This window comes from Amia ocellicauda, chromosome 4, assembly GCF_036373705.1.
Source record: "Amia ocellicauda isolate fAmiCal2 chromosome 4, fAmiCal2.hap1, whole genome shotgun sequence".
Classification (NCBI taxonomy): Eukaryota; Metazoa; Chordata; class Actinopteri; order Amiiformes; family Amiidae; genus Amia; species Amia ocellicauda.
In genome coordinates, this window is record NC_089853.1 from 3,653,867 (window position 1) to 3,673,213 (window position 19,347).

Consider the following 19,347-nt stretch of genomic DNA (forward strand, 5'->3'; position numbering starts at 1 on the left):
GGGTTATAGTAGATCGAGACCAATCTGAATGTTTTTGTTCGTTCATGTGCTCTTATGTAAGCATAACAATGTAAGCTGTCAAAGAACCGATTGCTATAAAATAGAAAGGGTGGCCTCTACTGACGGAACAGTTTTTTGTATTGTTTTTTTACTTTATTGATCTTGAGAACCAAGGGAAAAGAAGGAATGGAAAGTGGAGATAAAGCCCTCTTTCTCCTCTTTACTTCAATTCAAGTAGTTTTAGTTAAGTAACTTTGATCCAGTGTGAACGGCGAGACAATTACATAAACATACTCCGGGCCGCTAACAATAAACAACCAGGGGAAGTGCAATTAAAAACACAGCAAAAGATTATAGATTGGTACAGTCGATACTTTTAACTTAATGATAGCAATGAACTGTAAATCCTTTTGTCAGGTCTACAATAGAAGGGCTTATCTTGTTAATAGTCCCTTTCAGAGGATGGTTTGTTTATACAATAGTTTTTTTTGTATAAAATATAATTTGTATGGGTTTGAACGGTGTGTTAAAGAGAACAAAGGCATGCTTCGTCATCAAGCTTCTTTAAAGTTTGCTGTTTATTTTTTAGTTGGTTAACAGCCTCAACGATGTATCATTTGCCAGAGTAAGAGGCAGGATAAAGCGGTGTCCTTGTTTTAATTGTCTGGTATTTTCGATACCTCGCTCTTTTAATTTATTGTATGTTTCTCTGGAGGTCATGGGAAGATGGAAAAATTTAATTAAATGAAGCCAAACCATGACAAAGCAACTTGCAGAGCTCAAAACAAGAAGGTTGCACCTTCAGTGGTGCTCAAGGCTATAGTGCTGTCAACTGAATGCACACCAGAGCATGAAAAATATCATCAATCATTGATTAAAAAAACCATATGTAAGTATAGTAGACATTGCAGTGTTATACTGTGTTATACTGTACATCATTTTAACCCTAATTAAGGATGTTGTGGAACGTGGCCTAGTAATAAAATGGATTGGAATCAGCAAGGGTATCTCAGCCTGTTTTATAGACGGATCGGTCACATCCTTCACAGATTGTAGGATTTTAAACTGTAAATAGAAGTGTACAGATCTGATATGTCATACAAACTTATTCTCAGGTCATTGCGTGCTAAGCATGGTCAGTTTATTACCTCCGTCTTCCATGGAATAAAGAGTAACGATTTTGACAGTTTGCAACGTGATGATATTTAACAGCTTGTACGGCAGCTAATAAAAAAAGCAGATATGGGCAGATATTAAGGATAATGGTAGATGTGACTGTTCTGTCCTTTCCCCGTGTGCTTTCCCTAAGGATAACCTCAAATCCATAAGATTCAGTTCAGCTGCTATATGAGTATCTCTGGTGAAATTCGTCATACCTGGTATGTGAAGCTGAAGGAATAGGGCCTTATCGTGCGATAATACGGATGAGATGAAATTGCTACAGGGAATTTGCAAGTTTCTTCCACAGGTAAATAGATATGGGCCATAAAATACCAAATATTTAATCCTAAAGACCTGTCTTACTTTTGGTTGTATCCAGAATGTAATTGTATGTTAGGTGTTTTGAGGGAGGAGAGGATTGAGGCAGGCTGCTGTTTTCAAAAGACTTGCTGGTATTATAATTTTGAAATGCGACATAAATAGCCTATATCAAAAGGCTGTGAAACTGTGATCTGTAAACACTGAGTCCAAATCACACGTTTTGTTGTCAAAGTCTCTCAAACACTGTAATATCATTATTAAAAAATACAGTATTGTCAACTGCCTAAAGTCAGATGTCCTGGTGAAAGAATAATTCAAAACACTGTGTTCCTCAAGCTATGATCGTCCTCAGAAACTAGTGATTGGTGACACTGAACAATGTGTCCGTTCTAGAAGAAGAAAAGAAGAACGACAGAGTAAATCTTCTCAGAATTGCATTAAATTCATGTGATTCAATTCAATTCTGTTGTGTCAGTAATAGCTGCAAGTTTTCAGATAAAATCATATTATTGAATTTGAAAGACAGCTATCACTTTGAACTTAGTCAATGTGGATATTTATCTGTTGACCCTGGCAGTTACAAACTAGGAGACAATTGAAAAAGTTTATTTGCCAACTATCCAACTCTTTATGTAATAACATTCATAATTCTTTCCCAAGCTATACCATGTGGTTGTACATCATGGGGAGTATATGCTGTTAAAGTTCAATATTTATTAAAACAAAAAATCTGTGTGCAAGCAGAAGCAATAATACATTGCAGTTAATTTAGAATAATTGATTCAAACTACCACATTTGACTTGTCCTTTAAGAGCTCAGACGAAACAACAACAGACACATAGAACTATATAATATGATGTTATCTATTTGCCTATTTATTATGAAACAAGTAATATGTGCGCAGAACACACTTTAAATTGCTTTGCTCTGAATGCTGGCTTTACCTTGATTAGGTTGGGCACACATTCTGTATGCTTGCAAATAAAACAAACTATTCAAAACTTGATTATTTTGAGAATTATTTTTCTTTGTCGCTCGATTTCCAAATTAGAATGATCATTGTAAAGAAAAATTGACCTTAGGAAACACGCATTATATTGCGATGAAAGACAACAATATTCTTAGCTCCTTGCGTTCTCAGATTCAATAATTGATTCTCCAATTATATCAAATGCGTTCACACTGCCATTAGCTACCAATGGTATGAGTCTTTCCTAGGTTAATCTGTCTTCATTGAAATGCCTGTCGGGTCCTGCAGGCTTTCTCGAAATTTCTAAAAGCCTGGCCTTCTGTAGTCATCAATTTTTCAAACAAAGGGGACATGTTATTACCCCAGCTTGACTCATCAAGTATCGCCTGATCCCGATCCGACCTCTGCCACTCCTGGTGTGTTTTTCATCTATGCAATGGCGCTGTATGATGCTTAAAGTCATTAATCCACTAATGTGTCCATAAACTCGAGACACTTGCCTTGAAGCCAAAAAGGCTTAAGCTTCAAGTAATGAGCAGCCCTTAAGCATTAACTTTGTACATTTCCTTGGATGCAGTTACAGCTGTGTGGCTTTTATCTTTTCTGAAGATATAGTTATTTCCTGGTTAGCTGCCCAGATTAAATTGTCAGGGTTGAGCTGATGTGCAATAACCTATAGTCAGGAAATATTTCATAAATTTCATTACAAAGTTATCAATCTGAGGACAGATAAAAACCCAGTACTAATTTATTGGGAACGCTCATTGGTTCTTTATGATCCTTTTTAAAAAATATCATCATGTTTTGTCAAAAAGTCAAGATTTCCAATTTTCTGAATGTGTTCTTACTGTAGGGGAAGGCTATGGTATTTTACAGTTAAGCAAACGTCCCTCTTAGGTTACATTGTGAGAATTAAGGATGGTTACATTTCGGTTTTGGGTTAAGGTTAGAATTTACATTTTTCAGTCAACCTGTAGTTAGGGGCATACCTAAAAATATTCATGTTCGCTAAAACATCTCAGAGGAAGCATATCAGACAAAAGCGTCTGAGCACTATGTAACACGGTCTCCAGAAGACCTGCCCAGGATGGAAGATGAAAGATTTAAGAAAATAAGAAGAACATAAGAAAGTTGAACAAGGAGAGGAGGCCATTTGTCCAATCGTGCTCATTTGATGTCCATTAATAACTAAGTGATCCAAGGATCCTATCCAGTCTGTTTTTTAATGTTCCCAAATTGTCTCTTCAGCCACATCGCTGGGGAGTTTGTTCAGATTGTGACGCCTCTCTGTGTGAAGAAGTGTCTCCTGTTTTCTGTCTTGAATGCCTTGAAGCCCAATTTCCATTTGTGTCTCCGGGTGCGTGTGTCCCTGCTGATCTGGATCGGTTTGATGTGGTCAATAAAGTATTTACCTCCATGGGAAGGGTGCTGTGTTCATGAAAACCTCGTAGACCACATGGTGTAAAGCAGTACGGCCTGGCATAGGAGCTTACATCACTTCTCAGAGGTTATAAATGCTTAAGGGTCACATTTGGAGAGCACTCATGGATTATAGCTGCATGACAGTCTGCAATATCACAACGGTATTTCATTTAAGAAGATTAGACTTCTGAGATTTAGTGACTGTTTCAAGGACAGAAAGTCGACTATTCACTACATCTTTTATAAAAACTTAAGAAAATGTAATGCTGGACATATTTGTTGCAGGGAAGTGGCAATTGGTCTTTTATCTTTATTAATTTCAAACTACATGTTACAGAATGTTTGCCGTTCTTATGGATTTTGATTAAATCAGTTACACATTTCATGTTTCCTGTTGATTTAACCCACAACAGCACATGTACTGTTGTTCACCTCGTTGACTGTAGTGAGACAAACATTGTGTGGATCCATACGTGAGCACAAGTTATTTAATCACAAACTGCTTTTCCCACTGAAACAAGTGACGTGAGCACATGGCTGTAGACTGACTCAGAACTACGTGGATTTAATTTTGGCTTGATTAAATAGCTCATGGCTGTGATTGTGGATGATTCTGCATCTTCTGCCGTTCGCTTTAAACACGTCAGTCTCCTCTCCAGACAGAGAAAGTGCTCTGCTGGGATTTCGGGTGAGACTCCCCCTCACCAACTGAGCCCCAGGCCTTGTCGGCTCTTCATATGAAACTGGTATAAACTATTAATTTGTTGCTAGGAAATAGGAAGCAGTTAAAACAACTCATGTTGCACGGAAGATAAGAAACCAATCGGTGTGCCATTTAATATATAGGTCTATGTTGGCGAACAGGAGATGGACAATATTGAAATCAGTTACCTTTATTTTCCTTTGGAGTTTATTCCAGTTAAATTACCATCCTGGGAGCAATTATTAATCGGTTTATATCCTGGTGCTGTATTGGTACATAATTCATTTGTTCCTATTTTTCTCAATTTAATTCAGAATGATTTTCTATCATATTTACTTGGATATTACTTCCTAAATGCATTAAATTAAACTCAAGCCAAATAATCTGCAACAGCAGTTAAGTTGAATATACAGCCTCACTATTTATGCAACATCCAGAAAAACAAACACAAACACATCAACTTTGAAATTCCTCAATTTTGTTCTCATTCAGCTGTCATCTGTATCTCTATTAATGTCAAACTTCTGAGAGCTTTGATGATATATCTCTAAAGAGGCTGCGATTTGTTTCTGACATTATAATTTCAAAGTAACTTTTTTCCTTGACCTTTGCGTGAGCTGCTTTGAGTGGGATGAGGTTTTGTACTTTGTCAGACCAGAAATAGACGGAATGGAATTAAAAAGAATACAGTAACTTCTTCAAAAAAGCTTCAAAACGAACAAACAGGAATCTAGATTGGGTACACTTGAATAAAAGGACCTCACTCCATTTTCCATTCCAGAGTTTTTTAGGTTATCTGATAAATGACTCCTACAATATCATTTTGACAAGAGACAACATGATACCTGACTTATTTTCCAACTCAGAAGCCTGTTATGATCTTATCCCTGCTGTCGTTCATGCCGTCAAGCCATCTCAGGCCACATTGGTAGAGATTAGCGGTGCAATGACAGCCTGTCAAATCTCCTATCCATGCAATCCAGATCTGACAGGACTATCGCACGTCTCTGGTAAAGACGTATACATTCATATTTATATCCTGGTGGTAACAATTACCGGGGCTGGAATGCAACTATGAGAGGTATGGAAAAGGAAATGAAGTGTTCAGTTGCCATTTTACTGGACAATATTCGAAATGTACACCTTCCTTGGCAGCCACAGCTGCAAAGACTCTAAGCATCCTGTCACACTCCTGTATCACTGTCTCTTTGGGTCCATTGAATGCTTATCATCCCCAAGAGCAATCTTGATTTTCCCCTGAAATGTCAAGCTTATCCCAAAGGTTTTCCACTGGGTTGAGATCACGTGACTGGGGAGGGCTGTGCCTCGCTTATTTCTCATATAAGACACTTAAGTTAATTATAGTCGTGTGGATTGAATTGAGAAACAGCATTTGTCACTGAAATATATTAAGATTACAGGGAGAGAAAATTGTTAAAAAAAAACATTAGTATGTTTTCTTGAGAAATGCAGTAGGAAAATAGGTTTGCCTCATTGAAAAGGTGTCTATTTTTGAGTAATTATACCTTTTATCCAGGTGGGAAACAGTCCTAGCCCTCTTTCTCTGAGATTCATTCTTGAGTTCTATTTAATGTTGCTAACCTTCAAAATCTCCAGATTGAATCACGCTTCACTACTGTCCACATTTGTCCCCTAAATATGACAGATTTCCTAATACCAATTACAATCCCTTCAGTGGAGAATAATACCTTCACATTAATGCTAATATTATAGTCAGAGAAATCGGCCCGTTGCCTTTAACTTATTCATAAGAAGATGTTATCGTCAGTGGTTGAAATCCTTTCAGCGACAAAAGTGTTATCCATTGTCTTGTCTTTCTAAGAGCTAATATGACAAAGAATTGTGTGTTGTGTTAGACTCTTATTTATAAAAAGAGTTTACATCATTAATGATGAAAATCCTGAGGCGCACATCCAACAATCTGAAAGTGGGATGTTTTTGCGTTATGCCTCATATGTTCTCAGTTTGTTGAATGTGCCCTTGCCTGAACATTGCCTCTGTTAGAGTTTGATTTAGCTTAACAGAATATTCATAACGGTGTGTTATGTTATTTGTATTATTAGTTAATTCAGTTTAAAACAAAGCTACATTGTGTATGGAGTAGGTTTTGTCTGATGCATTATTTCAGTGAATGTAATTTGTAAGGGCCCATCAGGATAAAATACAAACAGCCTGTTTGCAACTCCTTTTTATGTATTTGTGCTCATATCCTCATCATATACTTTAACGAGTATAATCTTGTTCAAGTACTTGAAAGCATTCCAAGCCACAAAGCACGCCAAACAGTTCTTTTTCAATTTGACCTCCAGCACATTTCCACCTGTGGCTTCTGCATGATCGTCTGCAGCGTGCTAATGATGCGAAACATCAGACCACATGAGGTTGTAGTGTTTGTGTTCTTTTTGAGCTTTGTGTTTTGTTGTGTACGTATCTCTACTACAATTATTTTAATATGGCAGACCTGCTTCAAAATGACAACAACAACAAAAACACAGCCAGACATTTGAATAGACTTAGCCTTAGAACACTGTGGCGATAGACTTAAGACTTGCCTGTGCCATGTTTATGAGACAATGTATGAAATCTTGTCCTGGCCCTGCTAAAGTCTATCTGCTTTATTTAGTGATTGCAAAGAATTCCCTCTTTTTTCCCCTACCTCATTCAACACTCAAACTGCTTTAAATGAAAATGGAGACTGATTAGGCAGAACCAACTAATGCTTCCACTTTTGTCCTCTTCTGCGCTAATAAAGATGAAGATAGTATTTTGATTTATTTTCTGTAGTCTCCCACTCTGCAGAGCACTATTCTTTCTGTGAAAAGATAAAATAAATAGTTGTGTAATTGTCGCAGGGAGTCGTCGGGGATAGACTCTCTAAAATGTGCATGATGATGCATAGTTAAGTACTGGTAATTAAGGATAACTCCCCTCTGTTGTAATTCTGAGTTATTCTAATGCACATGTGCTAAACGAGCCAGCGCTGACACCCAGAGAAAGACTACTGGAAATAGTGATTTTAAAGAAATCGTGAGAAACCATTAAGAGCTGTGACTATTCTATCCGACAAAGAGGGTGGAAACATGTTGGTCCCCTTTTCAATCTCATCTGGCCTCAATTGCTTAAAACTGCTTCTCTTCCATCTTCGTTGTTGTGCTTTTCTTTCCCATTGACCCCGTAGTCTTTGCAATTGGATGTTCTGTAATCTCTTTTTGAATGACGGACGCTGGTGAGACACAGTTCACAATCCAGGTTAGTTCAGCACAATACTTGTTCTTCTCCAGTAGAAAATGAAAAGGGGGAAACAAAATAACAGCCTATTGTTTTGGGGACCGTGTTTACTTGAAAGAATAAAAATAGAGTTGAGTGATGTATAATGTATAATATTACATTGAAATGAAATGCATGCCCCTAAAAACAAAAAGCCAATACAACCATCAGATTATCAAGATGTGGTAATTCTGCCAAAATGCTACATATACGAAGAAGATATATCTATCACTTTCTCGATGTGTTTAATGAGCCAATCTGAGATGTGACTTGAATGGCAGTTTGAATCTGGTCTCTGCATATTCACTGTATGCACTGTGCATTTTAAAGCAAATCTGCACCGAGGACTGATTTGGAAACGTCCGTTTGACGCCTGAATGACACATGCGAAAGGTTAATTTCTCTCACCATTTTATTTTATTAAATAAAGGGTTGCTAGACCCTTTATTTAATAAAATAAAATGGTGAGAGAAACATGCATTAGGGAACCACTTAGAGGCTGAACCCAGGGTTTCATAAGGAGTAGGGATAATTGCTGTGATTTTTTGGTATATTTATTGTATTAAAAGACTGAATAAAAGAGTACTTATGAGAGATTTGTTTGCCAATGAGCATTACCATTTAAAATAAAAAAAACATTTTCAGACCACCTGTTCTTTGAAAATGTTCTGGAGACACAGCTGCAATGAAGCCTGCGTTGTTCTCCAACAGCTTCCTGCAGAGAGCCCCTGCTTGGGTAATGACAGGGTAGTTTAATCCTCATGCCAATCACTTCCCGGCTCCTTGTCCTCAGTCAGCCTCCCAAACCGCCCGGTTATACCGAACAGCGTGATGGTTCTTCGGTGGCAGACCCACAGAAGATAGCCTGAAGCTTGAACCCGGCCCTGTACAGCTTGGAGAACCTAAAGGCCTTGACTATGTGTTTTTACATTGATTGTGTTCTGTGTGGTTTCATTCTGTTCACCTTGGGAAATTACATGGAGGGTCCTAATGCACAGTTAATACATGGGCACTTAGTCACTGCAGTCACTGTCCCTCTTTCCCATTACCATGAGCTCAAGCTTTTGCTGCGTGAAGTTGTTTCTGACACAAAGTTTGAAGAACGACATGCTCTACACCCAGATTTTCATTAAATAGTTCCTCTCGCCCGTGCCTCTTTTGATATTGTAACTTCCTTTTGTGCAGTCATATTCTTGTAAAGCATTCAAAATGTGTCAGGAATTGTTTAATCGAAAGTGTATGCAGATTTCGGAGGCGCTCAGGACGTTCAATACCCACTCCATAAATAATACATAGACACTACAACGTGTCATGCAGCAGTGATTGGGAATTATGAATATTCTGAAATATGAGTGAGTGTAACTTGATTCTTGGGGGAAATGTCACGGTCACTGGAAGGTTCCTTGCTGCTGTTCATGCAGCACAATGCTTGAAATGTGAAATCTCCAGAGCTTTAGTCTAGGCTACTTATTAGCTTTTTATTGTGGTCAAGGTTAACTAAGTTGCATGGATCAATAACACTATTCCACAATCCCACAATTTATTTATCAGGGGCACAGAATCTTTTAGAACAGTGTAGAGCAAGGTTAGATCTTTGCTTGACTTCACATTGCATCTGGCTAACTTTTTTTCATTATGACTAATGTGCTGGTGGTCGAAATGTTTTGTTTGTTCTTATACTTGCAGGAACCGTGATCGATCACTGTATCAATTTTGATGATGTGTTATTTACCGAAGTAACGGTGTGCAAAGCTCGGCCATTAAGCAAGACTGTTAAAATCACAGTTGATGTAAGATGGTAATTAAAAGGACTGTGTGCATCCTCAAAATTTTGCTAGTTTTTAATATCCTCATTGCTACATTTTGTAATGTAGCAATTGTGCCAGTTTCTGTCACTCCCACATTAATTGCTACCTGTCTGACTAATTTCCTCCTTCACCAAAAATGACTTTTAAATGTGTTTTAAAGATGACAGGCAGTCACACAGCGGAGAACATCAGTGCTACATAAACAAAACCTCACAATGCTGTGGCCGGTATACATTAAGTTTTAAATATTGGTAATGTATAACATACAGCACCAAGGAATATTGAGCACAATGTATTGTATGTGCTTATGTTGCCATTGAATGGTATAATGTTATATTTGGTTTATATAAAAACAAATTGGGCAATTGCAACAAAATAAAATCTCTGCACACACACAGATCTAATGTTTATAATCAGTAGTTGACTGGTTCAAGCAAAAATTACTTTAGATTTAAGACTCACTCTGTCCACACTCATCAGTATGTTGCACAAATAAATAAAAAAATCCAATATTCTGCCTGCCAATCCTATTGATATGGATTGTACTAGGTAGACCTTTTACAATTATACTTATAAAATTATTCATAGTCCTGAGTGGTAAACTCCATCTTATCTAAAATATCACATCAGCCCCTGGTTACAGTGCAATAGACAGATTTTAAATGTCAATCATGCATCAATTTAATGAAACAGTAGATAAGAACTCACTGGTGGTTCGGTGCCTTCACAGTCCTGATATCCCCTCACCAGAGACAACCCTGAAAACTTTTCAAACCAAGAATCTCATAATATAGGACGTGTTATACCTTCACACCACCACGTATACGCCATTACGCAAGTTAATCTGTAACGTACGCACGCAGCAAGAACATTGACTGAATGCATTGTTTGTGAAATTGTTTTCCTCTATTTCATACCAACTTACTGTGAGGGAATAGATTTATTTTATTCTAACCCAAGAACCTGCGATTGGAGCAAGATCACAGGAAATGGCTTTACGATTGTAGCTGCAGATTTTGGGAAGGTCATTGTAGAGCAGGTGCTCAGTGCCGTTCAGTATCCATCCTGAGAGACCACCCGCTGAGGAGGTCAGAGAGAGGTTCTGTGACAGAGTCCATCACCCTTCATCCTTTTGTACTCTGACTGCTTAAGTTCAACCCTGCAGTGTTGTAGCTCGGACTGGAGCCCCTTGAATAATCTGCTTCCTGATCAACTCAAGACTACAATATGTATCACAGCTGCTTCAGTTTTTTCCAGTATAATACGATGCTCATTTCATATTGCATTTTATGAATGTTTAAGTAACTTTGTCCTCACACTGTCAATGCCAGCTAGCAAATAGTCTAATAATTTGATAGAATATGCATCTGTGTTTGTAACTTCTTGTGGAGTGCTGCAGCCTTCTGCAATGAAAAACAGTCTTGCTCAAAAATAATTTTTCATTCATTCATCAAATGTACAAAGAATCAGGTTAATCTGAGGTTTAATTGTCTAAACTTTTCCTGGATTATCCATAATGTTTAGTTTGTTTTCGATTTGCTGTGTACACGAGGAAAATAAAGGAAACATTGTAATATCTTGTGCATCTATGTAATTCTGAAATGTCATACCAGTGGCATTCCATTTTAAAGTCTGCTAATCTTTTAATTAGCCTTAGGGATTTTGTTATTGAAGACACAATTAAGTAATGCTGCTAAATTGCCTGTAATTAGATTGATTTTTAACAGGCGAGAGTTAAACCCGAACATTAATGTGTATTAAATTTTAATTTGTGCGATTGTGGCCATTGTTAAATTGAAATAATGAACTGAATTGGAACAAATTCAGATCAACAGAAGCATCTGACTTGTACACATAGCAGAATGATTGAAATCCAAACCAAACAAAGGCCTTAATGTGTTCCAAATTCATTCCAATACTGATTTAATTATGGCCTCCTTCATTTAATTGGCAATAGATGCTTTATCCTCTCTCTTCAAAATGTATTTCCAGGAAATTGTATTATATAAATATAAATATAAAATTAAATTCAGTTTGAGATGGAAAGGACATGAACCCATTTTAATAATTTCCTTGGCAATGGTTTTTCCTTGTCTAGGTTTTGCAGTGTGTAGTGTACACTCTCTCTACCGCTTGTAAAGGTGTGCTTTAAAACAGAAATGCTAAATAAAAACCTTTAGAAGACACAGTCCCTTGTCAGATATTCGACTAAAGTGCCTACTGCTCAAGACTGGAGGATGTAGTAAAAAAGCAATACATCCATTATGTAAATGGGACTCTGATGGTATTTAATTGTTGCTGATGACAATATTTATAACAAAATTTTCATTATTACACCTCAGTTTGCATTAAGTTTTACTTTATGATTTTGGATCCTGTTTCACACCAAGTGCAGTCTATTAGCAATGTTGCCTCACCGGATTAATTGGATGGAGTTTGTCAGTCACTCTCTTATTTACCTTGTTATGAACAATTTGTTTCTTTAAAGGTTTATTTTTAATGACCAGCAAAACAAAATAGCTGCCTGTATATATGCTGGCATGACATCAAAACAAGTGGAAACATCTTGGGGAGGCCAGTAGTGTTTGTGTGTGTGTGTGTGTGTGTGTGTGTGTGTGTGTGTGTGTGTGTGTGTGTATTCTAATTCAAATTGCCCTTTACTGTATCTTTCATAAAAATATTATATAAGCACTAATCCGTTTAACTTTTTAGTATTGTTAAATGCCGTCGCTTCTCAGATGCTGTACTGTCTATATCAAGCTCTCCTTTTCTGAGGACAGATTTATGTTTTTCAGCAGAATATCCTTAGCAGCTGTGAGGCTGTGAAACAAGAAAGTATGGCAAGCCAAATTATCATTTAGAGATATCTCTAAATGATTTAAAGATATCTTCAGATATTTCAAGATATCTTCAAATAATTCCAGATATCTTCAAATATTTAAAGATATCTCTAAATCATTTAGACATCTTCAGATCAATTAGAGATATCTGCAAATCATTTAAAGATATCTAATTTAAAAGTACATTTAGAGATATCTGCAAATCATTTAGAGATATCTTCAAATGACTTCCTGTATGTAGCTCAAGATTATCCCTTCCTGTTTACTTGTTCATTCATTTCTATGTATCTGAATAAGGAAACAGGACGTGCTAATCTCAGCCAAAATACAGGAAGTAATTTGGAGATATCTCTAAATGATTTGCAGATATCTTTAAATGATTTAGAGATATCTTTAAATATTTGAAGATATCTTTAAATGCATTTTGAGATATCTCTAAATGATAATTTGGCTTGCCATAAGAAAGTGCTGGCTCATATTGTAGACTTTCAGTCATCAGGAAATGCAGCCCAAGTGTGAAATAGGTGACAGTTGCCATTTACTCTAAATTGAAGTGTAGCATGGTAGGTTTCCATCATGCATTTAGTCCGTCTCCTCTGACTCAGCGTTATCCTCGGCTTCCAGCCAGGAATGAAGTAAAGTGCCACCTAGCACACCTCGATATGCAGAGTCTGGCGTAGGTCGACCCAGCGGTCAAGCTGGAGAATTCACACGCGCAGCCAGATCTCGCCAGAGGTGATATCAACGCTCACACTGTGTCTAGAGTATCGGTTTCTCTGCAGAGCACTTGCATTTAGCCGGAGTGGAAGAGGGAATATAACTCTTCATTTAATTGATGTCATTAGTATGACAAGCTTGGGTTTCTGCTGATGGAAGTAAAATGATAATTATAGAAATAGATAAATTGACTCAATATAACTGTAATTAATTTTAAAGTGTGCAGATTATTAGTGCAGAACCAATCAGGCTTCTAATTATCTGATGATAAAAGTGCTCAAACTGGGGAACAAGTCAAATTAAAGGGAGTAATAGCTTTTGGCATAACACCACACTATTTGTTTATTTATTTAATCTTTTTGTTGTTGTTGTTGGCCTTTAAAGAGCTGAAATAATGAATTTAAATAACTGTATTGAGAAAAGATTCAATCTCATAAGTAAGTCTTTCTCTGAGAATTTCTCAACGCCTTTGACTTATACATTATTTACTATAAATAGAAACCCATTATTTCAAAGGCGTTAATCTTTTAAGTCATAAAATTCCTCAAATCCTAATCCTTAATTATTTTTTAAACGTAATTAACAATGTGTGACCATTTTCTCCATGTTGAAGGTATCATTAAAGCCAGCAAATGGAAAATTCCAGGGTTTTTCCCCTGACTTTCTGCGGAGACAGCAGTGCTACTGTATATATTGCATGAGAGATGGGAATACGACATGATTATGCTGAGTTAGAGGGACACCCGCTCTTTAACCCATCAAGCGAAGTGGCTGCAGAAATTGACTGTGATTTTAACAAAGTATCTGAAATACAGCAGCAGTAGCACGGGTGGACCGAGAGAGATGGTCTGTTTTCTATTTATACTACACTGCACCTTTTACAGTGCAATTGAGGGGGAAAGCTATCACACAGCAACAGAGTGCTCAATGTGTGTCAAGGGACCTGCCAAAGCAGGATAACTTGTCAATTTTCCCCCAAATTGACAGAGAAAAGGATCCCCCCCATACCCACCACAATAAAATGGCACATTTAAAATATGTTGGGAATGACTGTGCTTTCAAAAATTGCTTTTTTGGGAAGAAGTTTGCTGTAGTTTACACTACCAGTTAAATACTAAATAGGACCTGTAATAATCAACACTGAAAAGTATGGTCATTTTCATCTACGCAAGCACTGCTGAGAGATATAGTTCGAACCTGCTACTTCTTAAAAAAGCTTGTCTGTGTGCATTTATATCTTTTTTGGTGGGGTTTCTGATTCTGTAGGTAACACCCTGTCTTGTGTGTGTTTCTGTTGCTTGTTTCACTTCATAATCTCTCCTTTTCTGCTTTCTTGATCACGGTAACTATGAAGTATTCCTTCACTGCTGTCCCGGACCAAACTAAGACCTCTGTTCTGTCATCTCTAGCATTCTGCGACGAGGGCTGCAGGAGTGGGGGGACCTGTATGGCCCCAAACACCTGCCTCTGCTCCTCTGGCTTCACGGGGAGTCACTGTGAAAAAGGTAGGACTTTTTTATGCATTGTTTTATTTTTTTCCCCAAAAGTGTGTGTTCGGTGTCACTGAGCCTGACCATTCAAAGCACGTGGGCAGTCCAGAGAGCCACATGGCGTCCGTGTTCTCCCTTCCTTCCCTAAACCAGAAAACATTTTTCTTCTACTTAAGCAGCCTAATCTCACCGGGCCGATACTGAGCAGTAAGATTTTGTTCTTCATAATGAGCAATAATAAACTCCAATGTATTAATTAGGATGACATAATGACACATATGGGTTGTTAATATCTGTTTTTCCAAAAGGTGGAGTAATACTGGGGGGAGGAGGGCAAATGTAAAATGCAATCAATCACATGTGAAAGATTTAACTACTTTCTTATCATCCAGGGTCCTGTAAATGTCTTGCCTAAACGCAGATGAGTTTGGGGCTCTACGATAGTGGAGATACTGTGCACCGTCTGTCGTGAGGTCTTGTGAAGTACAAGTGGTGATTTGCGACTAAATCCCTTAAAGCCACATTGATCACTGGAGACGTGCAGGCTCTGTGTTCTGGTGTTACTCCTGGCTTTTTCCCCCCAATTCTGCAAATGCTGTCCTGCTCAATATTTTTAGTAGATGAGTCTTTTTCCCTCGGGCGATTCTATGATCTTGTTCAAAAGGCAGTCTAAGAAATTTGTAGACTGTGGATTAGGAATCAAAATGAGACGGGGGGAGATGCTTGTAAATATTTATAAGATCTGTTAGCCTAAGTCAAATTGGCACTGCCTTCTTTTCTTCTCTTTTTTTGTCTGCTCCTTTCCCAATTTGGAAAGCTACATCTGGCGCGAAGCTTCACTGACTGACAAATCTGAGGCAATGCAGCACATTTGTTTATTTACATGTTTTTTTTGTAAGCTGGCGATTTTTGAACAAGAAATAGTTTTTCACAAAAAGGAATGGGAACCGATCCAACATTATTTGAAATCTGTTGGCTTGGCGCCCAGTATTAAAATGTACTTTACTCGCTGGTACCCAGGGGCATAGTTTATTTGGGGGGAGGGGCCACTTTAATGATGGAAGTGCCCTAAAAGTGCTTTGTTGCCCCACTTTTGTGTGCCTTTATTGAATTTGGAGATGACAAAACACCCAGCACCCCCACCATACGCACATCCTACACTGCACATGTTTTGGTGCATTTTCACTGTGTTTAGTGGGCCCCCAAAGCATCCGTGAAGTAACAGCCCAGTGTGTTCCTGTATTTTGTATTAAATCATCAGTCAATGCAATAGCAAGGCTTTGATAACAAGATATAATGGCATGGCACTCTATAGCTGTATGCTATTATGCTAACTTTTATTGACCTTTTATCTCTAGAGTTTAATTTTTCATACCAGAGAGACCAGTCTCTGTTGGAAATAACTTTTCCTGATGTAATTGTCTTGAACAAAGGTCGTCGTTGTCATGGAAACCTTGTTTTAAGAGGGTTTAAAACAATGGAGGGAGTCGGTGGCCTCTTTATTTTCTTCCCAAACTGTAGTAATGGTCAGAACATTGTCAATGTGACACACTAATCTGTTCCCCAGAGAACCACCGCTGCCATCATCAAAACAACGTCAACAAGAAACACAGCCATTTTGTACAAGTCATTATTTACTGCAGCTTTGTTTAACTGGTAATTGCACTGTGTTCATTTTTTTAGTGTTTTAACACTTTTCAGAATTCAGCTTTGTGTATCTTTCTCTTGCTACATCACACATAACCCCCACTGTAACTTTGCAAGATGAGACATTCTGCAGCAACCAATACTAGGCTGAAAATAGAAAATAAGTCTATCTGCTTGTGTGAGAGTGTGTGTGTGTGTGTGTGTGTGTGTGTGTGTGTGTGTGTGTGTGTGTGAGAGTGTGTGTGTGTGTGTGTGTGTGTATGCGTGTGCGTGTGTGCTTTAAGGCTTTCACCATTTTCTGGCAGCATGTTTTCCAAGTTAACCTTTGAATACATGAATTTTAACATTTTAAAACTGAATTTACTTTTTATTTTCTATTTTCTCAGAGTAAAATCACATTTATTTGCAATCTTTGCATATTGTACTTTCGTGTTGGGTTAAATTTTTAAATAATGAAAAACACTTTTTCATTAGGTAGCTACCAGGTGCCACTGAATGTAACTCAGGGAATAACACAGTGCAATTTGCATAAACTGAAAATGTGTTGAATTGGTGGCAAATTATTTTGCAGGTTTAATTGACTATTTTATTTTAAATTATAATGTAAAAATAGAAAGATTTGCCAAAGATTAAGGAGGATTCGACAGTCTTCGCACAAAAGATAAAAATGAATATTCCTGACATTAAAAAGAGTCATTGTGGCTCCTTGCACCCTTGAACAAATCAAGAAAACATTCTTTATTCATACATATCATTTTATTCTGTTACATAAACCTTAATCTTTTCATGTTAAACATCTTCCAAATCCAAATGTGGAAGGCAGCAAAATATATGCACCATAATAAACTTCTTTCTGCATACAAATTTGTTATCAGTGCCATATAGTAAAATTTAAGTATGCTATTGAATAGCCCTTTTCCTAAGGAGAAGAAATTATGTACATCATATTTTTACCAGGTTATTTCATTTTGTAGGATACCCATCACAACCTGGTAGTGAAAAAAACGTTTTAATTTTCAGCGTGAGTCCTTGTTGAATATTCCATCAGTTATAAATGCGTAGGTTAATCCAAAACCTCATCTTTATTATTACAATATGATTAGCCAATTATGTTATTCACAAATCTATTCGGGTCTGTAATTTAATTAAATCGTTGTTTTTTTTCTTATTTGTCTGACCTGCTCTGTGACAAGGATTTGCATGAAATTATGTTTCTGGGCTGAAGGTTATAATTTCAGATTTCCACCCTTTTGTATTGATTTGGAACAACAGAGTGCGGGACAGATAAAGTGATTGAAGATATATTTAAATCAAAGATGCATTTCCTACAGCAGGCAGATGCATGATGAGAAATTACTTTTTCATGAAAACAACTGATTCATTTTTAATTTAAGTGTTGAAGGACCCCTTCAACCATTTCATTATAGTCCATATATATGGACCACCATATGCTGTCAACTATTATATCTGCTGCTGAAGCAGTTTTGAAAGTCTTGCTTGAAAAACATTTAATTCTCTTATTTCTGTAGCAATCACTGTAAAACTGTAAAAATGTGTCCAGCACTGACATTTGAGGGGCTATAAACCAACGTGCTGTACCTTTGCCTGGCTAGGACCGCATGTAGTTAGTATTCAGAGATATTTAAAGCTTAATCTTTGACCGTGTCACTTGGGAAGAACCCGCTGAGCAGGGACAAGAAAGAAATGACATAACAGGAGAGGGCAATAACTGCTCCTTTCATTTATAGTATCCCCCGATGGAAAGAAATCCACAGCACATAATCATCACAACAGTGCACATTTAGAGACCTTTAGATGAGTTGAGATGGAAAGCTGATAATTAATGGCCATGGAGACATGCTGCCATTAAGTAGGAGGTTTGTCCAGGTCAGAGATAAAAAGCAGTGCTAAGGCATTATGCAGCTGTACTCTGTTCTACAGGCGTTGGGGAGTTTGAGAACATTTTTTTCGACTAATCTGTCTACCATCACTTCTGTTTCATATAAGGATGCAGTGGAAATTTGATGTCACTGATGCCAATCTTACCCACTGATTCAAACACTAAGAACAAAAAGGGCATCTGCTAAGAAATGCAATAACAAAGAATTGAATCTAACTTGTATTCAAACCGCTTAAAATAATCTTACCAAATACAGAGATTCATATTATGTAGAAGTTTAAATGGCCACTGAAAATACATTACCTAATACATATTGACAATGGCACCAAAAACACACAGACCAATTTGACACATCTTTTTGTTCAAAAATAGAACTATTTGGAAATAAAGATGGTCTCCCTAGGCTAGGTTAATGATACAAAATCTTAATATACTATATAACGGGAGTCATTATAATACAAATGCAGTGTGTATCCTTAAAGCATTGGGGGGGGGATGTAGATGTTTTCAAGATTGAGATCCTTTTAATGAGGCCACTTACCAGATTGTTTGATTTTTAAGCATATTAATCTGAATTCATTGTGAACCCTTTCAAAGCAGGTGCTTGTAAAACAAAGACAAGCACATCATGCCTGTAATTAGCTTATTCCCTGTAGACTCCTGACTTTGTCCATGGGTGCTTTGAAGATGTTGCCTTTTCCGCTTCATCGCACATTCCCATACTAAACGAAGAGAGCGATTCTCAAACCCATCTGTCTTTTTTCACAAATTCTGTGAAAGAGATTTATTTTTCTGTTTGCCATAAATGAGGCCCAAATGTATTGTTTCTCTTTGTATGTCCTCCTACTGGGTATTAGTCTGATTGGCTAAACAACAAATCCTGTCCCCATGATCCTCTCTTTATGCTCCTACAGGAGGATCTCGAAGGTTAAAAGCAACTAAAAATAAAGATAATGGAGAAGGGGGGGAAAAGCTGAGATTCAATGGGATTGTGTTTTAGTTTAATTCCCCTGCTGAATATTTTATACAGCAACTTCTAAGAAAACACAGAACTACACAGTTGTGGACTATATCTAACA

General features: G+C 37.3%; 1 protein-coding gene across 1 annotated transcript in view; it reads left to right on the forward strand.

Moving 5' to 3' along the window:
* LOC136747589 (protein kinase C-binding protein NELL1) overlaps window positions 1-19,347 on the forward strand; it is a 154,997-nt gene that overhangs the window by 112,374 nt on the left and 23,276 nt on the right. The window contains exon 15 of the mRNA XM_066700531.1: window positions 14,641-14,736. Coding sequence (XP_066556628.1) covers window positions 14,641-14,736 — 96 coding nt within the window. The remainder of the gene's footprint in view (window positions 1-14,640; window positions 14,737-19,347) is intronic.